The sequence below is a fragment of the Mesoplodon bidens genome (genome assembly GCF_964165515.1).
Source record: "Mesoplodon bidens genome assembly, chromosome: 8".
Taxonomy (NCBI): Eukaryota; Metazoa; Chordata; class Mammalia; order Artiodactyla; family Ziphiidae; genus Mesoplodon; species Mesoplodon bidens.
In genome coordinates this window covers 29,234,066-29,256,871 of record NC_138165.1, presented here as the reverse complement: position 1 = coordinate 29,256,871, position 22,806 = coordinate 29,234,066, and the positions used below count along the sequence as shown (strand labels likewise).

At 36.3% G+C, this 22,806-nt stretch overlaps 1 protein-coding gene across 3 annotated transcripts in view; it reads right to left on the bottom strand.

Annotated features, from left to right (window-relative positions):
* FASTKD1 (FAST kinase domains 1) overlaps positions 1-22,806 on the bottom strand; it is a 34,720-nt gene that overhangs the window by 9,308 nt on the left and 2,606 nt on the right. For 2 of the 3 annotated variants that reach the window (XM_081241795.1, XM_081241796.1), the window contains exons 3-9: positions 20,104-20,172; positions 15,753-15,878; positions 13,161-13,559; positions 11,010-11,120; positions 10,137-10,268; positions 4,424-4,910; positions 3,113-3,227 (exon numbers count right to left, since the gene is read on the bottom strand). In XM_081241795.1, the coding sequence (XP_081097921.1) occupies positions 3,113-3,227; positions 4,424-4,910; positions 10,137-10,268; positions 11,010-11,120; positions 13,161-13,559; positions 15,753-15,878; positions 20,104-20,172 (1,439 nt within the window). Of the gene's footprint in view, positions 1-3,112; positions 3,228-4,423; positions 4,911-10,136; positions 10,269-11,009; positions 11,121-13,160; positions 13,560-15,752; positions 15,879-20,103; positions 20,173-22,806 lie in introns of those variants that run through there. The other variant, XM_081241797.1, reaches the window with a different exon arrangement.

Genomic DNA, 22,806 nt, shown 5'->3' with positions numbered 1-22,806 from the left:
CTCAAGTCCATTCTCTGCATCTGCGCCTTTATTCCTGCCCTGCCACTAAGTTCATCAGTACCGCTTTTTAAAATTCCATATATATGCATTAGCGTACAGTATTTGTTTTTCTCTTTCTGACTTACTTCACTCTGTATGACAGACTCTAGGTCCATCCACTTCACTACAGATAACTCAATTTCGTTCCTTTTTATGGCTGAGTAATATTCCATTGTATATATGGGTCACATCTTCTTTATCCATTCCTCTGTTGATGGACATTTAGGTTGCTTCCATGTCCTGGCTACTGTAAATAGTGCTGCAATGAACATTGTGATACATGACTCTTTTTGAATTATGGCTTTCTCAGGGTATATGCCCAGTAGTGGGATTGCTGGGTCATATGGTAGTTCTATGTTTAGTTTTTCAAGGAACATCCATAGTGTTCTCCATAGTGGCTATATCAATTTACACTCCCACCAATAGTGCAGGAGGGTTCCCTTTTCTCCACACCCTTTCTGGCATTTATTGTTTCTAGATTTTTTGATGATGATTGTTTAGATTTTTTTTTTGCAGTATGCGGGCCTCTCACTGTTGTGGCCTCTCCCGTTGCGGAGCACAGGTTCCAGACGTGCAGGTTCAGTGGCCATGGCTCACAGGCCCAGCCGCTCCGCGGCATGTGGGATCTTCCTGGACCAGGGCATGAACCCATGTCCCCTGCATTGGCAGGCGGACTCTCAACCACTGCGCCACCAGGGAAGCCCTGTTTAGATTTTTTGAGACATCATCCTGACCGGTGTCTCACTTCATTCAATCCATCTATGGTCAATGACACCTCCTCGCTCCATCCAGCCCACCTCACTATCCTCCATCCTACACACCTACCCTGCTCTAGTGGTCTTAAATACTTATCACCATTTCACCTTATGTATTTGTTTATTGTCTATGCCAGTTTCACCCCATCAGAAAGTAAAATCAAGGATGGTAGAGTCTACCTGTTGTTATTCTCTCCTATATCTATCTCCCCAGTGACTAAAGACTGCCTGACAATAAGTACTTGGTGAATGTTGACTGAAAAAGCAGTAACTACTGAGCCAGACATTTCACTTCTAAAACACACTATACTGACAAGTAAGACATGTGGGTCTGAGAAGAGAAGCACCATTAAAACCTTTTTCTTTAAGGCCAAACAGAAAGAAATACAATTCAGGACCAAAATAAAGAATGAAAAGAAAAAAATAATTTCCTGCCTCCGCTACCCTCACGTACTGCTTCTGCTAAGGCCAACAGTAGGAAGGAATATTTCTACTCCACTTTTTTCTGGTACTGAAACACTATTTAGACTTTTTAAAGAGACACATAATAATCAGCACCAGAGCAGCAACTTTTCTGACAATTAATAAACATCTACATAGGACCTTAAGAAATATTTATTTTCTATTTAAAAAATGAACAAACTTTTAAAATTGAAAACAATCAAATGTGATATGTCCCCAGAAATGATACAAATATCAGGTATACAGCACCACATAAAGGCATTTTTTGCTGAAAATGTTTAATCTGAATCTAATCAAGCATCTATAACTAACTTCCAGTTTACTAGGAGCACAGGAGATGGAGGAGCAAGTTAAAAGCAAGCACTCAGACAAATGCAGAATGTGGCACAACCCACAATAAATGGCCAATCTCTATTGCAAAAAATAAACATCAAGAAAAAAAAAAGATTAGGAGAAAGTGACATAACAACTCAATGTTGGTTTCTTTAAAAAATTTATCAAATAAAATTTGGTGACAATTGGGAAATTTTTATTATGGACTGAGCAGGTAGAAGGTGGTACTTGTTCACTTTCTTAAGTGTGATACTGGTATTGTGCTTACATAGAAGAATGTCCTTATAACCTGAAGTATTTAGGGCTGACACTTCAAGTGGTTCATCATATGCACACACACACACACACACACACACACAGAGGTAATGTGGCAAAATGTTAATGATTATTCAAAAGCTACATTGTGGGTATACAGTATACAGATGTTTGTTACATTGTTCTTTCAATTTTACTGTGTATTTGAAAACTTAGGGACATCCCTGGTGGAGCAGTGGTTAAGAATCCGCCTGACAGTCCAGGGGACACAAGTTCAAGCCCTGGTCCGGGAAGATCCCACATGCTGCGGAGCAACTAAGCCCGTGCACCACAACTACTGAGCCTGCACTCTACAGCCCACGAGCCACAACTACTGAGCCCACATGCCACAACTACTGAAGCCCACGAGCCACAACTACTGAGCCCACATGCTGCAACTAATAAAGCCCCCACACCTAGAGCCCGTGCTCTGCAACAAGAGAAGCCACCGCAGTGAGAAGCCCGTGCACCACAACTAAGAGTAGCTCCTGCTTGCCACAACTAGAGAAAGCCCGCATGCAGCAACAAAGACCCAACACAGCCAAAAATAAATAAAAAATAAATAAATTTATTTAAAAAAAAAGAAAACTTAGATAACAAAAAATCTTTCTCTTAAGTCAATGCAGAGCAAAAAACAAACAACAAACAACAAAAACCAGAGAATATTCTAGACCATAAGATACCAAAGAGATAACTTAACGGAATGAGTGAACCTTGATTGAATCCTGGGTCCAAAATAACCACTCTAAATAAGGTACTTTGAGAATGAGAGAGATTTAAAAATGGATTGTGTATTAGGTATTAGGGGACTATTAATATTCTTAGGTGTGATAAGAGTATTGTGGTGATTTAGGAGATCATTATTCTTAGGAGGTGTATACCTAAGCAATTAGGGGTAAAGAGTCACAGTGCCTACAACTTACTTTGAAATGGCTTAGAAAAAAACAAGAGAGCAAGAGAAACAAACAGTAAAGCAAATATGATAAAATGTGAACCACTGAATCTAACCAGTGAGTTTATAGGTTCTACTTGTTCAATTCTTTCACTTTTTAATGTAAGTTTGACATTTTTCATAATAAAAAAGTTTAAAAAATGGATCCAAAATATTTTTTGAAGGTATAAAACTCATGGCTATTATCACTATCCTTTAAAAAAGGAATATGTCTTAGAGTAGCAGCAACAGTATCCTCCAACCTCCTCATCAATGTATTACCAAACAATATACCTACTTAAGTAAGAATTAAGGTGTTGAAGGCAAGTTCCAAAAAATTCATCCCTTTGAGGTGGATCATAGTTCAGGGCGCTGAACGGAAGAATAATAGCAAGGATTGCAAAAGGATGAATCTGTAAAAATAGAACAAAAAAGTTATTGCTTCAACTTCAGCAAAACAAAACAAAATTTAGCCTAATTATTATCTTAAGCAGAAGTCTTTATCTAACATGCCTATAGTTAAATGAACATGCCCACAGTTAAATGACACATGTATCATTCTGTTTATTAAGTCTTCTACCTTGCTATAATTTATTTAATTCCACCACTAATTTCTAGTAACTCTAAATATTAATGCAGGAAAAATAAATCAGATAAGATACAGATTGATTTTGTTTGGTGTAAAATCCTGTTCCAGAATTCCTTAGTCATTAAAATGATGAGAAAATAGTGTCACAATTTCCATGATATCAGCATTTTATAGACTCATAATATAATGTAATTAAGGAAGTTTCTTAGTTTATAATAATAATCATAATTCATTTTTCTTTCCTTTTTTCTTTTTTATTCATTCATCCAATACTTAATAACTGACAGGCACTATAGACTTTTATTTTGTTATTAGAAATAATGTCTTCTAAGTAAAAGCCATATCCTGATCTATATAATAGATTTTGTAAGTGACTGTCTTCTCACATAATCCAAAAAGCAGCATTTTACGAGTTCCAGAAATAAATGTGTAAGACACACTGACAATTCAAGAATACTGAAGTCAGTGGAGATCTTATAATTTTCTCAGTTTTCACACTTATCTCACTCTTTTGAATAGTTTTTAAATAGTAAAAGTAACTATCACAGGATTATAGAAAACAAGAAAAAGAAAACAAAAATCATTCATCTTCTTTATCCTTATACAACTATCATTTTAAGAATTTCCTTCTAGTCAATGAATTTTCACCGCTGATCTTAACAATATTTGTAATAAACCAAAAGATGACAGCTTATCTCCCCAAATCTGCACTGCTGGAGGAAGGGGTTTTAAGGGGAGGAACGACAAACTGCTGAACCAGAAACTAGAGTATAATTTTTTTTTTTTTGGCCATGCCCCGCGGCTTATGGGATCTTAGTTCCCTGACCAGGGATTGAACCCAGGCCCTCAGCAGTGAAAGTGCAGAGTCCTAACCACTGGACCACCAGGGAATTCCCACTAGAGCTTAATTTTTAAACTTCAAATTCCAATCAAGTTCTCAAAGTACTTATGATAAACATTTATGCTTCTAGAAGTTGACAACTATATAAAACTAATGTGTAACAAACATTTCAATTTCACCTTTTCATTCTGCTGAAGGACCACTGAGGCTATCCTATCAAGTAGCGAAGTACTGAGGTAGTTAGTTCTAGAAATAAAAGATGCAATCCCTGCAACATTTATGTAATTAATTTCATCCATCAAACGCTGTAAGGTAACAACAGTTTCTTCAAGAAGTGAATCAGCAAACCAGTCTCCTTTTAAAGATTTAACTTCTTCCCATAACAGATTCAAACTGCTGCATTTTTGTAGTCTCTGACGACCGTAGTGATCTAATTTTTGAAGTAGTTTCAACTGTTTCCCAGGAATATTATTCCGATACATGGGATCATACTGAATACATCTTAAAACAGATGTGGCAAAACTATTCAGGTCATTTAGGTCACACTGTGGTAAAACTGCTTCAATTTGAGATATCCTTGCTTCGTCTAAGTGAGGAGAAGGAAGCATCGAAAGGGCACAAACCAGGAGGGAAATCTCACTAGGTATGACACTGACTTTCAAATAACTATAAAGAAAGAGGGAAAAATGAAAAGAACAAAATTAATACATCAGCAAAAAAACCAATACACATATAAGTATTAAAATATGAATAATTATTATTACAATTAATAGGTGTGATAGGCTTAAAATATAAGTTAATTTAAGAAGGGTTGGATAAATTCAAAGATGACAGCTTCTTAAAGGATTACTAAGGGAAGCCTTAAGATGTTCTAAAGCACTGCCCCTATTTTTTATGCAAAAATAAAACCATAGTCCCTGACAAACAAAACGTCAGTGTCAGAACAATGTCTGCAGTACTGCAGCTGGAGATGGAACTTGGACTGAAGTTCTGATGTGACCTGTCAGGAGCTGGTATGACCTAGAACAGGCAAAGAGCGACCACTCAGTAATAGTGATTCCCTTCTTTCTTCTGCTACATGAGAAGCCCAACTTTCAAAAAACAAAAACAGGATAACAGCGCATAAATTGACCCCATTCTCCACTCCTCCTTTCCCAAACCCCTATGGTAAAAACCCTACCACCAGGACAGCAGTTGTTAAAATACAAATTAAAAACTGGGAGCTTTTAAAGAACCTTTAGGGTTAGAAGTGTTGGAAGAGATAATCAAATATAAATTAAAACAAAATTGAGTCACTTTTAAAAATATTAAGTTAGCATATTAAAATAATGATAATGTTCAATGCTAGCAGGGGTGCACTGATACAGGCTTTCTCATTCACTAACAGTAAACTTAAAAAGTTGGTGCAAACTTTCTGGAAAGTAATTTAGTAGTAGCTTAAGAACTTTAAAAGTAATTATATCATTTGACATGATCAATCTCTGTCTAGTAAACTAGCGTAAGAAAATAATCTAAAATGCACGCAAAGATTTATGTTATGTTATTCATCATATTTTTTTTTTTTTTTTTTTTTTTTTTTTTTTGCGGTATGTGGGCCTCTCACTGTTGTGGCCTCTCCCATTGCGGAGCACAGGCTCCGGACACGCAGGCTTAATGGCCATGGCTCATGGGCCAAGCCACTCCGCGGCATGTGGGATCTTCCCAGACCGGGGCACGAACCCGTGTCCCCTGCATCGGCAGGCGGACTCTCAACCACTGCACCACCAGGGAAGCCCCATCATATTTTTTATGTGGCTAAAATTTGAAAACAGTCTACATACCCAATGATGGGGAATAGTTAAGAGAATTATGGTACAATCATATGATGGTTAATATCCAATCACTAAAAACATTTACAAATAGTTTTAAATGATGTAGGAAAATGCTGTTAAGGTTAAGTGCAGGGGTTGGAGAAGGAAAAATACAAAGCTGCACGTTCATGACTCTTAACTATGAAAAAAGAAAGCATATAGATATAGATACAGATATAAAATGTAAGTATATACCACAAGGAAATAAACCAAACTGTTGACCGTAGATGAAAGGGCTTAAAAATGATTTTTATTTTCTTCTTTATACTTTTCTCTGTTTTCAAAATGATTTTTTTTTCCACATCAGATGGGTCACATGTTGACATCATAACAGGTTTGAGGGAGGCACATCTCACGCAATAGTGTGAACACCCAATCATCATGCTTATGAAGTACAAAAGGATCTCAAAATGATTTTCATATAATATTTGGTCCATTGCCTGACACAAAGTAGATACTCAATAAGTAGTAAATGACTATTTTATTCTTATAACCACAAAAAATTAATATACTATTTTATATTAAGAAAAGAAAGTCCCCAAGACCTATATGTGTTTGCAGAATTGACCCAAGGGATAGGAACTCTCAGTATTTGCCAATCTTGTGATACTTGTCTGAAAATAAACCCCCAACAGACACAAACCTGCCAACCTCCATTCATGTTTTTCCTTATGGTGGTTTCTCAAATTCCAAAACTTACATATGCAATCGTGTTTACAATACTACCACAAATCCACCACCATGGCTAAAATTAGAAAATAAAAAAATACCAAGTATTAGTGAGGATATGGAGTAACAGGAATGCTCACATTTTGCTAGTGGTAATATAAACTGGCACAGTCACTTTAGAAAACTATTTAGCGTTCCCTGGTGGACTAGTGGTTAGGATTCCGGGCTTTCAATACCGTGGCCCGGGTTCAACCCCTAGTTGGAGAACTGTTAAAAAAAGAAAAGAAGGGGGCTTCCCTGGTGGCGCAGTGGTTGAGAGTCCGCCTGCCGATGCAGGGGACGCGGGTTCGTGCCCCGGTCTGGGAAGGTCCCACATGCCGCGGAGCGGCTGGGCCCGTGAGCCATGGCTGCTGAGCCTGCGCATCCGGAGCCTGTGCTCTGCAAGGGGAGAGGCCACAACAGTGAGAGGCCCACCTACCGCAAAAAAAAAAAAAAAAAAAAAAAAAAAAAAAAAAAAAAAAGAAAAGAAAAAAAAAATAGAAAACTGTTTAGCAGGATCTACTGAAGATGAACATATGTATAACCTACAAACCAACAATCATACTCCTTGGTAAATATCCACAGAAATGCACACATATGTTCACTAAAAGATACATGTGAGGATACGTATCATAACAGGAATATTTATAATAGCCAGAAAAGTGGAAATAAATATCTGTCAACACTAGAACAGACTAAAAAAAAAATTGTTACATTCTTACTAGAGTATACAGCAAAAACATGGGTAAACCTCATAAATAAAATATTAAACAAAAGAAGCCAGGCACTGAACAGGCAAAACTAATCTCTGCAGTAGAAGCAGGGATAGTAGCTAACCTGGGGAAGGGGGGGGAAGGAGGAGGGAGTAGTAATGTGGAGGGGATATGTATATTTTATGTAGATTATATTTCAATATATTTTTTAAAAAAGAACATATTATTCCAGCACATGAACTTCCTGGGTTCCCCAAATGGTTTCAGGAGCTATTTATACAAACACTTATGTGAACTATTTTAATCAGATTGTGTTCTTTCACACAATCTACACTGAAGAGGGGGAAGGGTTAAAATTTTAAATTACAGAGATATGTAAGGGCTCTCGCTACTCAGAATTACTAAACTTGGACTTCCCTGGTGGTGCAGTGGTTAAGAATCCGCCTGCCAATGCAGGGGACACGGGTTCAATTCCTGGTCCAGAAGATCCCACATGCCACAGAGCAACTAAGCCCGTGCACCACAACTACTGAGCCTGCGCTCTAGAGCCCATGAGCCACAACTACTGAGGCCGCGTGCCACAACTACTGAAGCCCGCGCACCCAGAGCCTGTGCTCTGCAACAAAAGAAGCCACAGCAATGAGAAACCCCCACTCACTGCAACCAGAGAAAGCCTGCGCGCATCAACAAAGTTCCAATGCAGTCAAAATTAATAAATAAATAAATAAATAAATTTTTTAAAACTTCTGCTTTAAAAAAAAAAAGGATTACTAAACTTCAACACTGTCATATTTGCTTCAAGTTTTTTAATAAAGTAGATAAAAACATTACAGGTAAAATGAAATTACCTGTGATGCTCCCACTCCTATCTTATTTTTATGTAAGCATACCTGTAGGCAAACAGTATTGTGTAATTTAATCTTTCAAAAAAGATCATGCTGACCAAATAAATAATGTTGCTGGGCCAGTTTATGATATCTAATTTAGAACATAAAATTCTTTTTTTTTTTTTTTTGCGGTACGCGGGCCCCCCACCGCTGTGGCCTCTCCCATCGCAGAGCACAGGCTCCGGAGGCACAGGCCCAGCGGCCATGGCCCACGGGCCCAGCCGCTCCGTGGCATGTGGGATCTTCCCGGACCGGGACACGATCCCGCGACCCTTGCATCGGCAGGCGGACTCCCAACCACTGCGCCACCAGGGAAGCCCATAGAACATAAAATTCTTAATAGAGGCTTTGTGAAAGTTGATGTTAAATATGGAAAGGATGAAGACACAATAATCCTGTACTTAATCACCTTGATAAGAAGAAAGTTATTTAAGAAAACAGTGAATCTTCTTATAACATATCTAACATGCAAAATTCTTATCTGATGAAGTGCTACCTCTTATTCTTCAGTTCAAATCTTAACCATACGGCTTCCCTGGTGGCGCAGTGGTTGAGAGTCCGCCTGCCGATGCAGGGGACACGGATTCGTGCCCCGGTCCGGGAAGATCCCACATGCCGAGGAGCGGCTGGGCCCGTGAGCCATGGCCGCTGAGCCTGCGCATCCGGAGCCTGTGCTCCGCAATGGGAGAGGCCACAACAGTGAGAGGCCCGCGTACCGCAAAAAAAAAAAAAAAAAAAAAACCCCACAAATCTTAACCATAATGGATATCACCTTATTATAGCAAAAATCATTTTCAATTATATGTCACTCTTTTGATTACAGCATAGAGTCCCATGCCTGGTCTTTCAAAAATCACAGTAAGGGGCTTCCCTGGAGGCACAGTGGTTGAGAGTCCGCCTGCCGATGCAGGGGACACGGGTTCGTGCCCCGGTCTGGGAGGATCCCGCATGCCGCGGAGCGGCTGGGCCCGTGAGCCATGGCCACTGAGCCTGCGCGTCCGGAGCCTGTGCTCCGCAACGGGAGAGGCCACAACAGTGAGAGGCCCGCGTACCGCAAAAAAAAAAAAAAAATCACAGTGAGAAATCAAACTAGTATGGAAAAATGGAGGGGAAAAAGGTTAATCTGCTTTTCATTCATTATTCTGATCCTTAAAATAAAAATTTTTAATGGAAAACTCCATTTTAGCATAATGAAAAGTAAATGGAAAACTGAGTAACTTAGTTGAAATATGAATGCTGTATCCATAGAAATGCAGAAATTTTAAAATTATAAAGGGAAAATCTGTATGAAAACACTTTTTCACTAACATTACCCCCACATATTTATTCTTAAAATTTCGAATTTAAAAACTTAATATGCCTTAAAACAGGCAACTAAGCAGACTAAATGCCCCCAAATGTGAGCACTCCCAAATGGAGTTTTGCCTTCTTCAGCAGCTCCAATCTTTTCATGGTTATTCCAGCCCAGCAGGAAAGGAGAATGGCTTGGCTTTGTGTATTCACGTCCTAGGGAACTCATCACCCTACTGACCTCCTTTCCATTTCAAAATATATCAAGCACAAGCACTGGCAAAATGGGCATGGCGGGGAGACGAGTGTCTTTAACATTTTTAATAACCTACCCATTTCTGCTTTCAAAACTTACAACAACTCTATACATAATTAAAGAAAACAGTGAAATAAAGAAATAAAAAAAAATAGTGAAAGACTTAAACACATCTATTTTAATCTTACCTAAGCAGCAATTCTCTGAGTTTCACAAAAAGCTCTTTACTTTGAAAATGTAGAAAAATCAATGCTTGAGTTATCCTCAATAACTCTACTGGTTTATAGTTATCCAAATGTTTATGCAGAATTGAAGCAATTCTAAAAAGAATGATATAACATGTATTATAACCAGTTCATTCATGTACTTTTATTAAACTTTTACTGAGGAGCTGTTTCATGCCAGACATGCTCTGTGCTGGAGAAACAGCAATGAATGACACAAGGTTTTCTGTTCAAGATGATGACAGAAATGTAAAACTGATTTAATTTTCTTCCTTAAATCCTCTGGTCCTCTAATGGAGATGCTTAAAAGCAATGGGAAATGCGAAGAGACAATAAGTTGGAAGAATTAGGGCAGAAGGAATATCTTTTAAAGGAATATATAATATTATGATAATGAAAAGATAAATACACACAATCTGAACCATGTAGTTTTGTCTCTTCTTAAATCTCAAGTTAACAAAAAAGGCAATATATGGCAGTATGATTTCAAGGTAACAACTGTAGTGTGAAACAATTCAAGTTCATATAGATGTTAACTGTTCTGCAAAAACTGTCCTTTTAAAAAGTCAGTTCTGCTCTATGCTCTCCACTTTCCTAGATTATATCCTCTGCTTGAGAATAACAACAGCAGCAAATGAAATGAAATATGCTGTAAACTATTTAAAAATCTCTATTTTGAAAAATAAATTATTTAGAAAATAAACAATGACTTAAATGTTAATTCCTTATTTCTTCAAAACCAAGATTACAGGAAAAAAACATGTTTTTTTCTCAAAAAAAAAAAGCAACTTATGAATGTCAACTAAACTTAACACCATGAATTTCAGAAAAGATTACTTTTTAATCAGACGTGAATTTCTGCTTTCCATCTCTTCCATTGCTCCCATCACTGCCAGGGCTTGCTGGCTAGTCAACTCCTCTGACATCAATAATATAGTTGATTTAAGTCTAGAAGCAAAGAAAAATATTTTTATGTTGAAAAACTGATGATTAGCTTATAAATTTTTTTTTAAATAAGTTCTTAGGTAAGAAATAGAAAAGACATAATAGAAACAAAAACTGAATTCAATATATAATTCTAATTTTCTCCCCACATAACTGGGGATAATACAAAATACTATTAAATAAAGAAAAATACATTGTTTTCTTCAAAGTAATTAAGGCCTCAATATAATCCTAAACTATCTCTTTAAAGATATAGATAAAATGTTTTTAAATTAATTGGTTAATTAATAATTCTAACATTGTAAACCTTGTAACCCTTAGCTAGAGAGCTAAGGAACTAACAATTGATATTCCAACTCTACCCCAATTTTTTAAAACTGAATAAGATCTGACCAGGAAGTCAATATACCTGCATATTAACAGAAATCCTATATACTACTTACTGTAACATTATAAACTGAAAATTTACAAAGATGGTCCATTTTGAAACCATCCAAAGTAATCCAGTAATAAAAGTATATAAGTGTGTCTTTTAGAATAATTTAGAAGACTAAAAATGAAATCTAAAGAAAGCAAGATAAACTAATTTTCTATTCATCCTACATAGTTCCACACCATCCTTTTCACCAACCTTATCAAACATTTCAAACCCAGCTTCTCCCCATAGCTTTTCCCAACCATTTTAGTCCACGTTTTTCTCACTTTTCTGTCTGCCCACAGCAGTTACTATCTATATCACTAATTTTAGTAGTTACTCATAAACTATGTTGAAGTGTCATGCTATTTACATATTTCAATTATGTATTTCTGTACTCTCAGGTGGAATAAAAATTCCTTGAAGGCAGGGACTCAATTAAATTCAACTTTTGTACTGCCTTGGCATAAAAGATTTTAACAGTACATGGTGACAAAAAGAGAAAGATTCCAATAAAATTTTTTTAATAATCATCTTGTTTCCATGTTGATACAGTCTCTTAAAATGTACCCTTAAATTTCTTCATATAATTCAAAGGATTCTTAAAAATAAAACTCTCCATGAAGTCTTTGCTAACAGAAATGAGGCAGATACTTCTATTATGTAACTCCTGGAACCCCTGCTTAACTGAATCTATGAATCACACTTACTTGTTTGCTCATATCTAGTAATCATGTATTAATTTAATATTTGCTCATCTTTATAGCCCAAATATTTCTATCTACATCAAATCTGGCAAAACAGACATAGAGAATGGACCTGAGGACACGGGGAGGGGGAAGGGTAAGCTGGGACGAAGTGAGAGAGTGGCATGGACATATATACACTACCAAACGTAAAATAGATAGCTAGTGGGAAGCAGCTGCACAGCACAGGGAGATCAGCTCGGTGCTTTGTGTCCACCTAGAGGGGTGGGATATGGAGGGTGGGAGGGAGATGCAAGAGGGAGGAGATATGGGGATACATGTATATGCATAGCTGATTCACTTTGTTATACAGCAGAAACTAACACACCATTGTAAAGCAATTATACTCCAATAAAGATGTTAAAAAAAAAAATCTGGCAAAACTGGAAATTCTTAAAAGATAGGAATCAGACCAAAATCACTAAAACCTGACACTGGGAACATATACCAATGTGCATAATAAATGCTTTTGATGATGAATTTGAAGACACCAAAGCATAAAATGGTCCATTGTTAGGACTACTATAATTCTGAATATTCCACACTCTGTATTGGGGGTGGGGGAGTCTTATCTCTCTGTGTAAAGCCAGTCACCTGGCCTAAGAAGGAAGAATAATAGCACTTAAATGATGTTCTCCCACATCCACTGCTGTGTTGGCCACCAGGGGATTACTGGCCCCCATTCAAAGCGGTAGGAGACTAAGAGTTTGAGATGTAAGTTAGAATAATCAGAGGAAGAATCAAGGAGCAGAACACAAGAGATAATTCTCCCTTCTATAGTTGAGTGGAGTGACTTTCCTGACTTCCAGAACTGCAAGATCGAAGCCTGAAGGCTCTATATATTCTCAACAAGAAAAGTAAAGTATTTTTAGCTGAACTTACTGTTTCTCTTCTTCAGGTCCTGCCACAGGTCCCAATGTTACAAACAATTTTACAAAGCTAGCTGGGTGGTCAAACCGAGGAATCATTTCTGTTAGCCTCTTCTTAGTCATTAAAATAAATTCAAAACTATGAAACTGTAGAGAGTGGTACAGACTAAGTATTTTACTGATGGAGTCCAAATCAAGGTGGTTCACATTGCTCAAAAACACTTTATTGCACCTTTCCAATAGTGGGTAATAACTATATTTAATATTTCGAAGAAACTGTACTATTCTTCTTGCAATGTTGACCTGGGAAGAATCTATGGTGTCAAAAAGTTGCTCTGTTTTGTTCACTAATTGCTCTTGAAAACGCTGTGATATTAAAGAAGATATGCTGACCATTAAAACAGACAAGCACCTGAAAAAGAAAGAAGATGCAAAGATTTTTACATTATCTAAGAAAAATGAGCAATTCTAAGACTAAATGCTTAGAAACGGAAAGGAACTGATAAAAATACTATAGGTTTTATACAACAAAATTTTTCTTTTAAATACTAATGGGACTTGAACTCTGATCTCCCAGTAATCAAACCCCTTTAGACAAAAAAGAATTGAAGTATTTTTTTTTAGTGTGTATAATATCTCGTTCTATAGATAAATGCTTTGAAGGAAAATATGTTAGTGAAATTTACTCAGAAATCACTCTGGGCCAACAGCCCATTGAGTGCAACATAGAAAGTCTCATTCTATATTTTTGGAAGTAGACTTCACTTTCTCTGTGTATCTGTAATTTACCAGTAAAAATCTTGGCAAAGTATTTCTCACTAATGATTTCATATTTTTTAATGTTTCAGGCTACATTAATATTAATATATAACAGTAGGACAATATTGAACGTGAATATTTCTTCACTCAATAAACACTCTTAAGAAACATAAATCTATCTTCTAGGCACTGTGGAAGACACCAAAATTACAAAGGTGAGGTCTCTGCTTTCAAAAGACAGTTCTTACATGATACAAAAATCAAAAAACGCGGGCTTCCCTGGTGGCACAGTGGTTGAGAGTCCGCCTGCTGATGCAGGGGACACGGGTTCGTGCCCCGGTCCGGGAAGATCCCACATGCCACGGAGCGGCTGGGCCCGTGAGCCATGGCCGCTGGGCCTGCACGTCCGGAGCCCTTGCTCCGCAACAGGAGAGGCCACAGCGGTGAGAGGCCCGCGTACCGCCAAAAAAAAAATAAAATAAAATAAAAAATCAAAGAACTCTAAATATAAGAATATACCTAATAATAAATAAAGAATGCAAAATGTAAGATATATAACAAACACGTGGGGATAATAATTATAAAACAATATACAAAAAAGACATGAATATCTCAACCATTAGGATAGGGGGCCTGTTTGCATTTTTTTCTTTCAAAATTTCTTCAATCTTTTCAATAAAACAAATTATGTTTTAAAAACCCAGTTGTACAATACTTTGGCTTCTCTAATCAGAATGTTTAATGTTAGTACCAGTTAACATTAATTAGTAAACTAGCACTACTATTTAGTTTAATCATGAACCCTTTGAATACGATTTTTTTAAATTGTATATATATTTGTAACTGCAGTTTGGAGTGGGGAAATGTCCAAAGATTTCATTAGATTCTCAAATGGGTCTATAGTAATTTTTTAAAGTTAAAAAAATTTACTTTACAGTGATTTTTATTGTCTCTGCTTTTATAAGCTACTTTCATGTATGTGTGAAAATATATATAATGTAAAATTTACCATTTTAAACATTTCTAAGTGTACAGTTCAGTTGTATTAAGTACATTCACACTGTTGTACAACCAACACCACCATCCGTCTGCAGGACTTTTTCGTCTTCTCAAACTAAAACTCCTTACCGATTAAACAGTAATTCCCCATTCTCCCCTCCCCCAACCCCTGGCAACAACCATTCTACTTTGTTCCTATGAATTTGACTACTTTAGGTACCTCATATAAAGTGAAATCATACAATACTTGTACTTTTGTGTATAGCTTATTTCACTTAGCATAATGTCTTCAGGGTTCATCCATGTTGTAACATATATCAGAATTTCCCTCCTTTTTAAGGCTGAATGATATTCCATTGTGGGTATATACCAAATTTTGATTGCCAATCATTTGTTGATGGACATTAAGGTTGTTTCCACCCTTTGGCTATTATGACTAATGCTGCTATGAACACTGGTGTATGCTATAGACTGAACTATGGTTCCCCCCAACTCCAAATTTATATGTTAAAGCCCTAGCTGGCAATATGACTATACTTAGAGGTAGGGACTTCCAGGAGGTAATTAAGGTTAAATGAGGTCGTAAGGATGGCAGGCAAACATGTTAGCTTGCAAGTAAGGAAAAATCACAAATCTCGACAACATTGTGTTATACTTTACATATTTCATCTCTAATTCCCAGAGCAACATTGCACAGTAGATACTACTATACCTGTTGTATAGATGAGGACAGTGAACTTCCAAGAGATTATAAAGTCACATAGTTAGGAACTAGCAAGTCTAAGTGTGTGTGCATTCAAAGCCCAGAATCTTTCCACCATGACACAAAGCCCCTAAATAGATTTACCTTAAGTCCTGTATCGTTTCCAAGTTCCTATTTACAATATCAGCTATTTTTCCCATTAATGGACTAAAACATAAATGTTGATCTGCCAGGCAAGAGGAAAATGTTGACAGCACATTAATATCAAACCTATTAAAGTAAATATACAAAGGGGATCATTACTATTTATTTTCACTTAAAACATAATACACAGTTATAAAATAAAAAGCAATAAAAAATACTAATATATTACTACTATAAAATGAATTTTTCTAAAATGTTGATTATTTATTATTATAAAAGTAACCCAGGCTAAGAGTTAAAAAGCCAAATTCTATTTGAAGATTTTAAAAAGGGAAAAAAAACACTTGAAATTGTTTGAATCATTTACTTATTAATTTTTTGAGGACAGAACAATTTCAACTCAAGGTTGTATATTAACAAATAAAACAACCTCTACTACAATCATGCTTGAAAAACTTCAGAATTTTCCTATAGGAAAAACGACCCGATTTCTTCAACAAGTAAATGGCAAGACAAAAGAGCAGGAAGGAGAACTGTTACAGATTTTTAAAGACTTTGAATTCACTAAAAGACAAGCATAAGGAATTGCACAGCAGCACAATATGTAACAGCAAACAACTAAATGCTAAATAGCAACAATCTCAACGCCCATCAAGAGTACAGTGAATAAATTGCACATATTCCTAGAATACTATACAGCAATAAAAAAAGAACAAATAGTGCAACATCATAGAAGAATCTTTAAAATATATTGAGTGAAATAAACTAGGTATGAGTTCTTACTATATGATTTCTCACTCTTTTTTTTCTTTCTTTTTTTTTTTTGGCCACGCTGCACGGCTTGTAGGATCTTAGTTCCCCAACCAGGGATTGAACCCAGGCCACGGCAGTTGAGAGAGTGCCGAGTCCTAACCATTGGACCACCAGGGAATTCCCAGGATTTCATTTTTATAAAAGCAAAACTAATTTATGGTAGTACAACCCAAGAGAGTGGTCACTCTTAGGGCGGGAAGGTAGGGAGTGATTGGAAGAGAGCATGAAAGAAACTTCTGGGAAACTAGTGATATTCTCCGTCTTGATCTTGGTGCTATTACACAGAAGTATAAGTATATTTTCAGTATGTGAAAATTCATCAAGATGTATACTTATGATTGGTGTAATTTTAAATGATATCCTTTAATAAAATGAGTACTTACAAAAAAAGGCAGAGGGCTTCCCTGGTGGCGCAGTGGTTGTGAGTCTGCCTGCCGATGCAGGGGACGTGGGTTTGTGCCCTGGTCTGGGAGGATCCCACATGCCGCGGAGCGGCTGGGTCCGTGAGCCATGGCCGCTGAGCCTCCGCGTCCGGGAGCCTGTGCTCCACAGCGGGAGGCCACAGCAGTGAGAGGCCCGCATACAGCAAAAAAAAAAAAAAAAAAAAAGGCAGAGAAAAACTTGACTAAATGTAATCAGTAAACCTTGTTTGGATACTTATTTAAACAAACTGCCTTATAAAAAGACCTTTATAGAGCAATCAAGGAAATTTGAACTCAGTTATTAGGGAATTTAAGGAATAATTATTCATTTTCGTAGGTATAAAAATGGCATGGTGATTATATATTTTTTTAAAGAGTGCTTTTTGTCTATCAGAAATATATACTAAGGTAAATACTGATGAAATGATACCACAATTTAAACTATACTGAAGGGTAGGGAGGGAACTGGAAGTGATCTAGACAAAACAAGACTGCTATATGTTGGTAATCGTCGACACTGGATGATGCGTACAAAGGAGTTCATTATACTAATTTCTCTACTTTAGTAGATGTTTAAAATCTTCCATAATAAAGAGGGTTTTTAATCTGAATTTCAAATGTATGCTAATTATTCTTGCTATGACACCATATAGTGTTAATTCATAATAATCTATCCTATTTGAATCATTACAAATTATATTTATATAACAAGTTCATAGATATAGCAAAATCATTTAATTAACTTACCACAGTAACAAAAATTTAACATCATAGGCCACCATGATTATTAAAAAATCAGAAATTAACACTTATTCTATGATTCTATTAGAAATTCTACACATGGACTACAAATAAGGGTTTAAAAAATTTTTATTACTTAGTATTATAAAAAAATAAAAGTATTGCTACAAATTAAAAAAACACCATATAGAACAGAGTCATTATCACCTGAGCTATTGTGAAATTAAGAAAAATTAAAAAGAAATGTCTGATTCACTGGGAAGTATAATTGTATATTTGTAATTTAATTGTTTAAGTAGTAGATAGTAAAACCAAAAAGAAAAAAGCACCTATTCTACAACTGAATTGTTCAAGATGCATAATACACATACCATTTAATGCTGCTTTGAAGAAAAAAGTTTTGAGCTATTATCAACAATGACCAAATTTAACCCCCAAAGACCCAATAGAGTCGGTCCTCCATATCCACGTATCCAAGGGTTCCAAATCCACGGATTCAAGCAACAGCGAATCGAAAATATTCAGTTAAAAAACATTCCAGAAAGCTCCAAAGAGCACAACTTGAATGTGCCGCATGCTGAGCAACTATTTACATAGCATTTCCATTGTACGAGGTATTATAATTAATCAAGAGATGATTTAAAGTAGATGGGAGGATGTCTGTAGGTTTTATGCCAATACTACATCATTTTATATAAAGGACTTGAGCATCAATGGATTTTAGTATCTGAGGGGATGCTAGAACCAACTGTCCTTGGATACTGCAGGAGGACTGTAGTTTGAATTGCTCATGAAAGGACTAAGATTATTCTCCCTACCCTCAACAAAAAGATAGTTACAGGTAGAGAGAATGCAAAAATGGAGAGAGAAAACAGACAGGTTTAGATAATATTAACTAAAACCGCCATTCAGTAAATGAATGTGGAATTTCTAAGCCCAGAGGTCTGGTGGGTACCTTGTTTAATTTAATCCAGCTCACACAACAAAGGCCTACAGTGCTTTATATGACAATTATAAGAATTTACCATTGTTTATGCTTTAAACATATGCTGCTACAAAGGAGGAGCTGTAAAGTTTATGCTGCTCCTCTCATCTAAATACAAATAAACAGCTATTGTTTCTTATCTTAGTCAATCCTTTCTCTTCTGCCCTAGGTTACTATTTGGTTTAGAGGGAGCACTGTTCTGTGGTTTTCCTCCTGTCTCTTTCTCACCTTGATTTTCCCTTTCCTCACTAACATTTGCTTTATTCTACTAATAATGGACCTTGGCTATCCAGAACCCCTAGGTTTAAAAATTCAAAAGTTTTCATAAATAGCCAAAATGAGCTCTGCTACTATCTCAGCTGTTTTATAAATGGAGAGCTTCTCATATATTCTTATAAAACATAAATAGTATAGGATACCATAGGCTTCTCTGTACTCATAATACTCTGAACAAATTTCACATTTTTCTAGATGATTATTTTTTATTTCTTTTTTTGCTTTCTTTCTTTTTTCTTTTTTTCTCTTTTTATTTTTTTACAAACCCTTGTGTTGAGGGCTGACTTTCAATAGATCACAGCAGGGAGCTGCTCTGCTACTATGAAACCCCCCACCCAGAAGTAGGTCATCTACCAATGGTTTAGCACCAGGTTCCCCAAGAATGTGGGGTGTGGGACGGGGGAGGGGGCGGCCGTATTTCTGGTCATGCCCCGTTCTAGATGATTATTGATTATAGCAATATGCTAAAGATATAGCTGTGTACAGAGTAGGAAAGAGATCTGAATTGATACTATTCACAGTAGTGGACCTGAAAGCTTCTAAGACAGTTAGCTTCTAAGACTCTGATCACTGCCTCTTCATAAAGATGGAGTGATAGACAAGTACCTATAGATGCTGCTAAACAGTTATATAGCTTTCCTTTCTCCTGAACTGGTATCTTCTTTCTCCTTTTATGACTCCTGAACATCTAGGGTTTTTACTGACAGCCTATCACTCAGAATGTTTTTCTTTCTGAAGCAGAACTCTTTCAGAAAAGAAAATTCAGAAAGCCTAGTCCAAGAATAGCAGTGACTCTATTTATATTTTGATTAATTATATATGTTTAAAGCACACTACATTCCACACCCTTAAATAGGGAATATTTGAAATACTTTTATTTCTCTCTTAAGGAAAAAAACACATTCCCCATTCTTTTCCTACAAGATTTCACCATGCTATAAAAGCATACTTTACACAATCAAAAACCCCTTGAAGTAAACTGAATTTAAATACATTTTTTTCAATGAAGCTTGATAGTTAGGCAGCAGCTCCCCATTCTTTCCCTATAAGATTTCACTGTGCTAACCCTGAAAAGGATAACCCTGATCTTAGTTGAAAAACCCAGAGTACTTGCCTTTCCAGTCTTCTCCATGCTTCTGTAACTAGTGCTTCAACTAGCGGGTCATGGGCCTCAAAACCAAACCTCAATGAAATCAAGAGAAAATAATTTTCCATACAGAAACATTTTAAAATTATTAAAAACATACATGCAGTAAGGATTATAATGCAAAAGTAAACCTCAAGTTATTATATTCTTACACAATCAGTCCTTATTTCTGGTCTGATCTCATTTCAGTATTCTGATTTCTTGGTACAATCTAATAAACCCCTATACTTTATCCCATGTCCTTCTCATCCTTTTATCTGTACATTTCAATGACCTCCACTGAACAAACAAAATGTTCAGTGATACATTTTATGTTAAAAGTACACCTAACAAGTACTACTTTGCTCTGACCGCAAAAAATATTTCTATAGGAGAAAGTTTGTAAAATAAAGAAAAACTTTAAGTGGGTAATAAAAATCATTTATAACTCTGCTACTCATAAATACCCACCATCATTAACTTGGAGCATTTCCTTCCAGTTATTTTTCTACATACTTGAAGACATATATATATTTCTTTTACATTTTTATATCCTGCCTTTTTCAGTAAGTTAACATTATATTGTGGACATTTGCCCATATCATTACATATTCTTCAAAACATAATTTTTAGTGGTTGTGTACTATTAATTATGTGAATAAATTATCATTTAAACATTCACCAACTTACTAGGATCTTAGTTTTTCAATATTACAAACAATGTTGGGATGAATAACCATGTACAAGAATCTTTTTTTTTTAATTTATTTATTTATTTATTTATTTTTGGCTGCTTTGGGTCTTCATTGCTACGCGCAGGCTTTCTCTAGTTGTGGAGAGCGGAGGCTACTCTTTGTTGCGGTGTGCGGGCTTCTCATTACGGTGGCTTCTCTTGTTGCGGAGCACAGGCTCTAGGCACGTGGGCTTCAGTTGTGGCTCACCGGCTCTAGAGCACAGGATCACTAGTTGTGGTGCACAGGCTTAGTTGCTCCGCGTTATGTGGGATCTTCCCAGACCAGGGATGGAACCTGTGTTCCCTGCATTGGCAGGCAGATTCTTATCTACTGCACCACCAGAGAAGCCCAAGAATCTTTACATGTATCTCAGATTACTTTCGTAGGATAAATCTTAGAAGCAAAATTATTGGGTCCAAGGACATTTTTATAGTTCTGGATACATATTATACCACCAGAAGCATATAGCAGTTCCTTCACTAACAATGCGAAGCATATACCTTCATTAACAATGGATATTTTCTATATATAATTAAGCAATATATATTATATGCTGTACATATAAAAATCTCTTTTTAACCGATTTCAACATCTTTATAATGTTAAGGCTAGGTTATTTTGTCTCCTAAAAGTCAAAGACTTTCAGGTTGAGTCACGAAACAAAATCATACTACATGCTATTTTAAAAACTTGAAAACAAAATTATATTTTACTCTTAAAATCCTTTCCTTACTAAACTATGACTTAGGAGGGATACACAGAAATGCGGTTTGGGGGCAAATCTCCATGAAGCAGCATTTCTCCATCTGTGCAGTGTTCTTGTCAGGTGTTCAACACAATGTTTTGTAGATAAGTAAGTTTGGAAAATACCCCCGCTGAAAGGTTCACAATATACATTAGCATATGTATATTGAAGAGTCCTGCAGGCTCTGAAGGCTCTGAAGAGTCCTGCAATAAAGATCTGTTTAATTTCATCTGATTCAGCATTTTCCAAACTAATATGACCACTGAGAAAACAAAACTGATTATCATACCCATCCCACCATGTACCTCAGAGAAAAAACTTTGCAAATCTGAGAAAGACCACCAAAAAAGGGATGTCACTCTTTTTTAGTCTAACACCACCCCCCAAAATAAGTAAAGCCTTAAGCCCCTTTCTTGTATATGGTGACACCCTAATAAAAACAACTGTATCTCTGCTTTGTACAGTGCTGACATCTATAGCTACTTAAATGGCCCTTGCACCTTGGATAATTTCACCAATGAGACTAATAAACAGATTAATTTTAACTTTTGTGTCCTTTTTTCTTTTATACAGCTGCTGAATTCTTCATTTAGGGCATCCAGCTCTTCTGAAGGCTGGATTCCCTTGCGAATGATGTAAAATTTCTTTTCTTTTAAAATTTTCTCCCAACCTTATTGACATATGATTAACAAAAATTGTATATATTTAGGTTGTACAGCATAATGTTTTGATATGTATATACACTGTGAAATGATTACCATAATCAAAGAATATCCTCTACATATCTTTAAAATATTAGCTATCAGGGCAATTCCCTGGTGGCTCAGTGGTAAGAATCCACCTGCCAATGCAGGGGACACGGGTTTGATCCCTGGTCCGGGAAGATCCCACATGCCGCAGAGCAACTAAACCCGTGTGCCATAACCACTGAGCCCACCGTGCTGCAACTACTGAAGCCTGCTCACCTAGAGCCTGTGCTCCGCAGCAAGAGAAGCCACTGCAATGAGAAGCCCGTGCACCGCAATGAAGAGTAGCCCCACTTGCCACAACTAGAGAAAGCCCGCACGCAGCAACGAAGACCCGATGCAGCTAAAAATAAATAAAATTAAAATAAAATTAAAAAATAGTAGCTTATCAGGAAAACTAAAGGGAAAAAAACATTTTTTCCTTTTAAAGAGATTTTTAGAAAATTAAATATAAAAATAAACTACA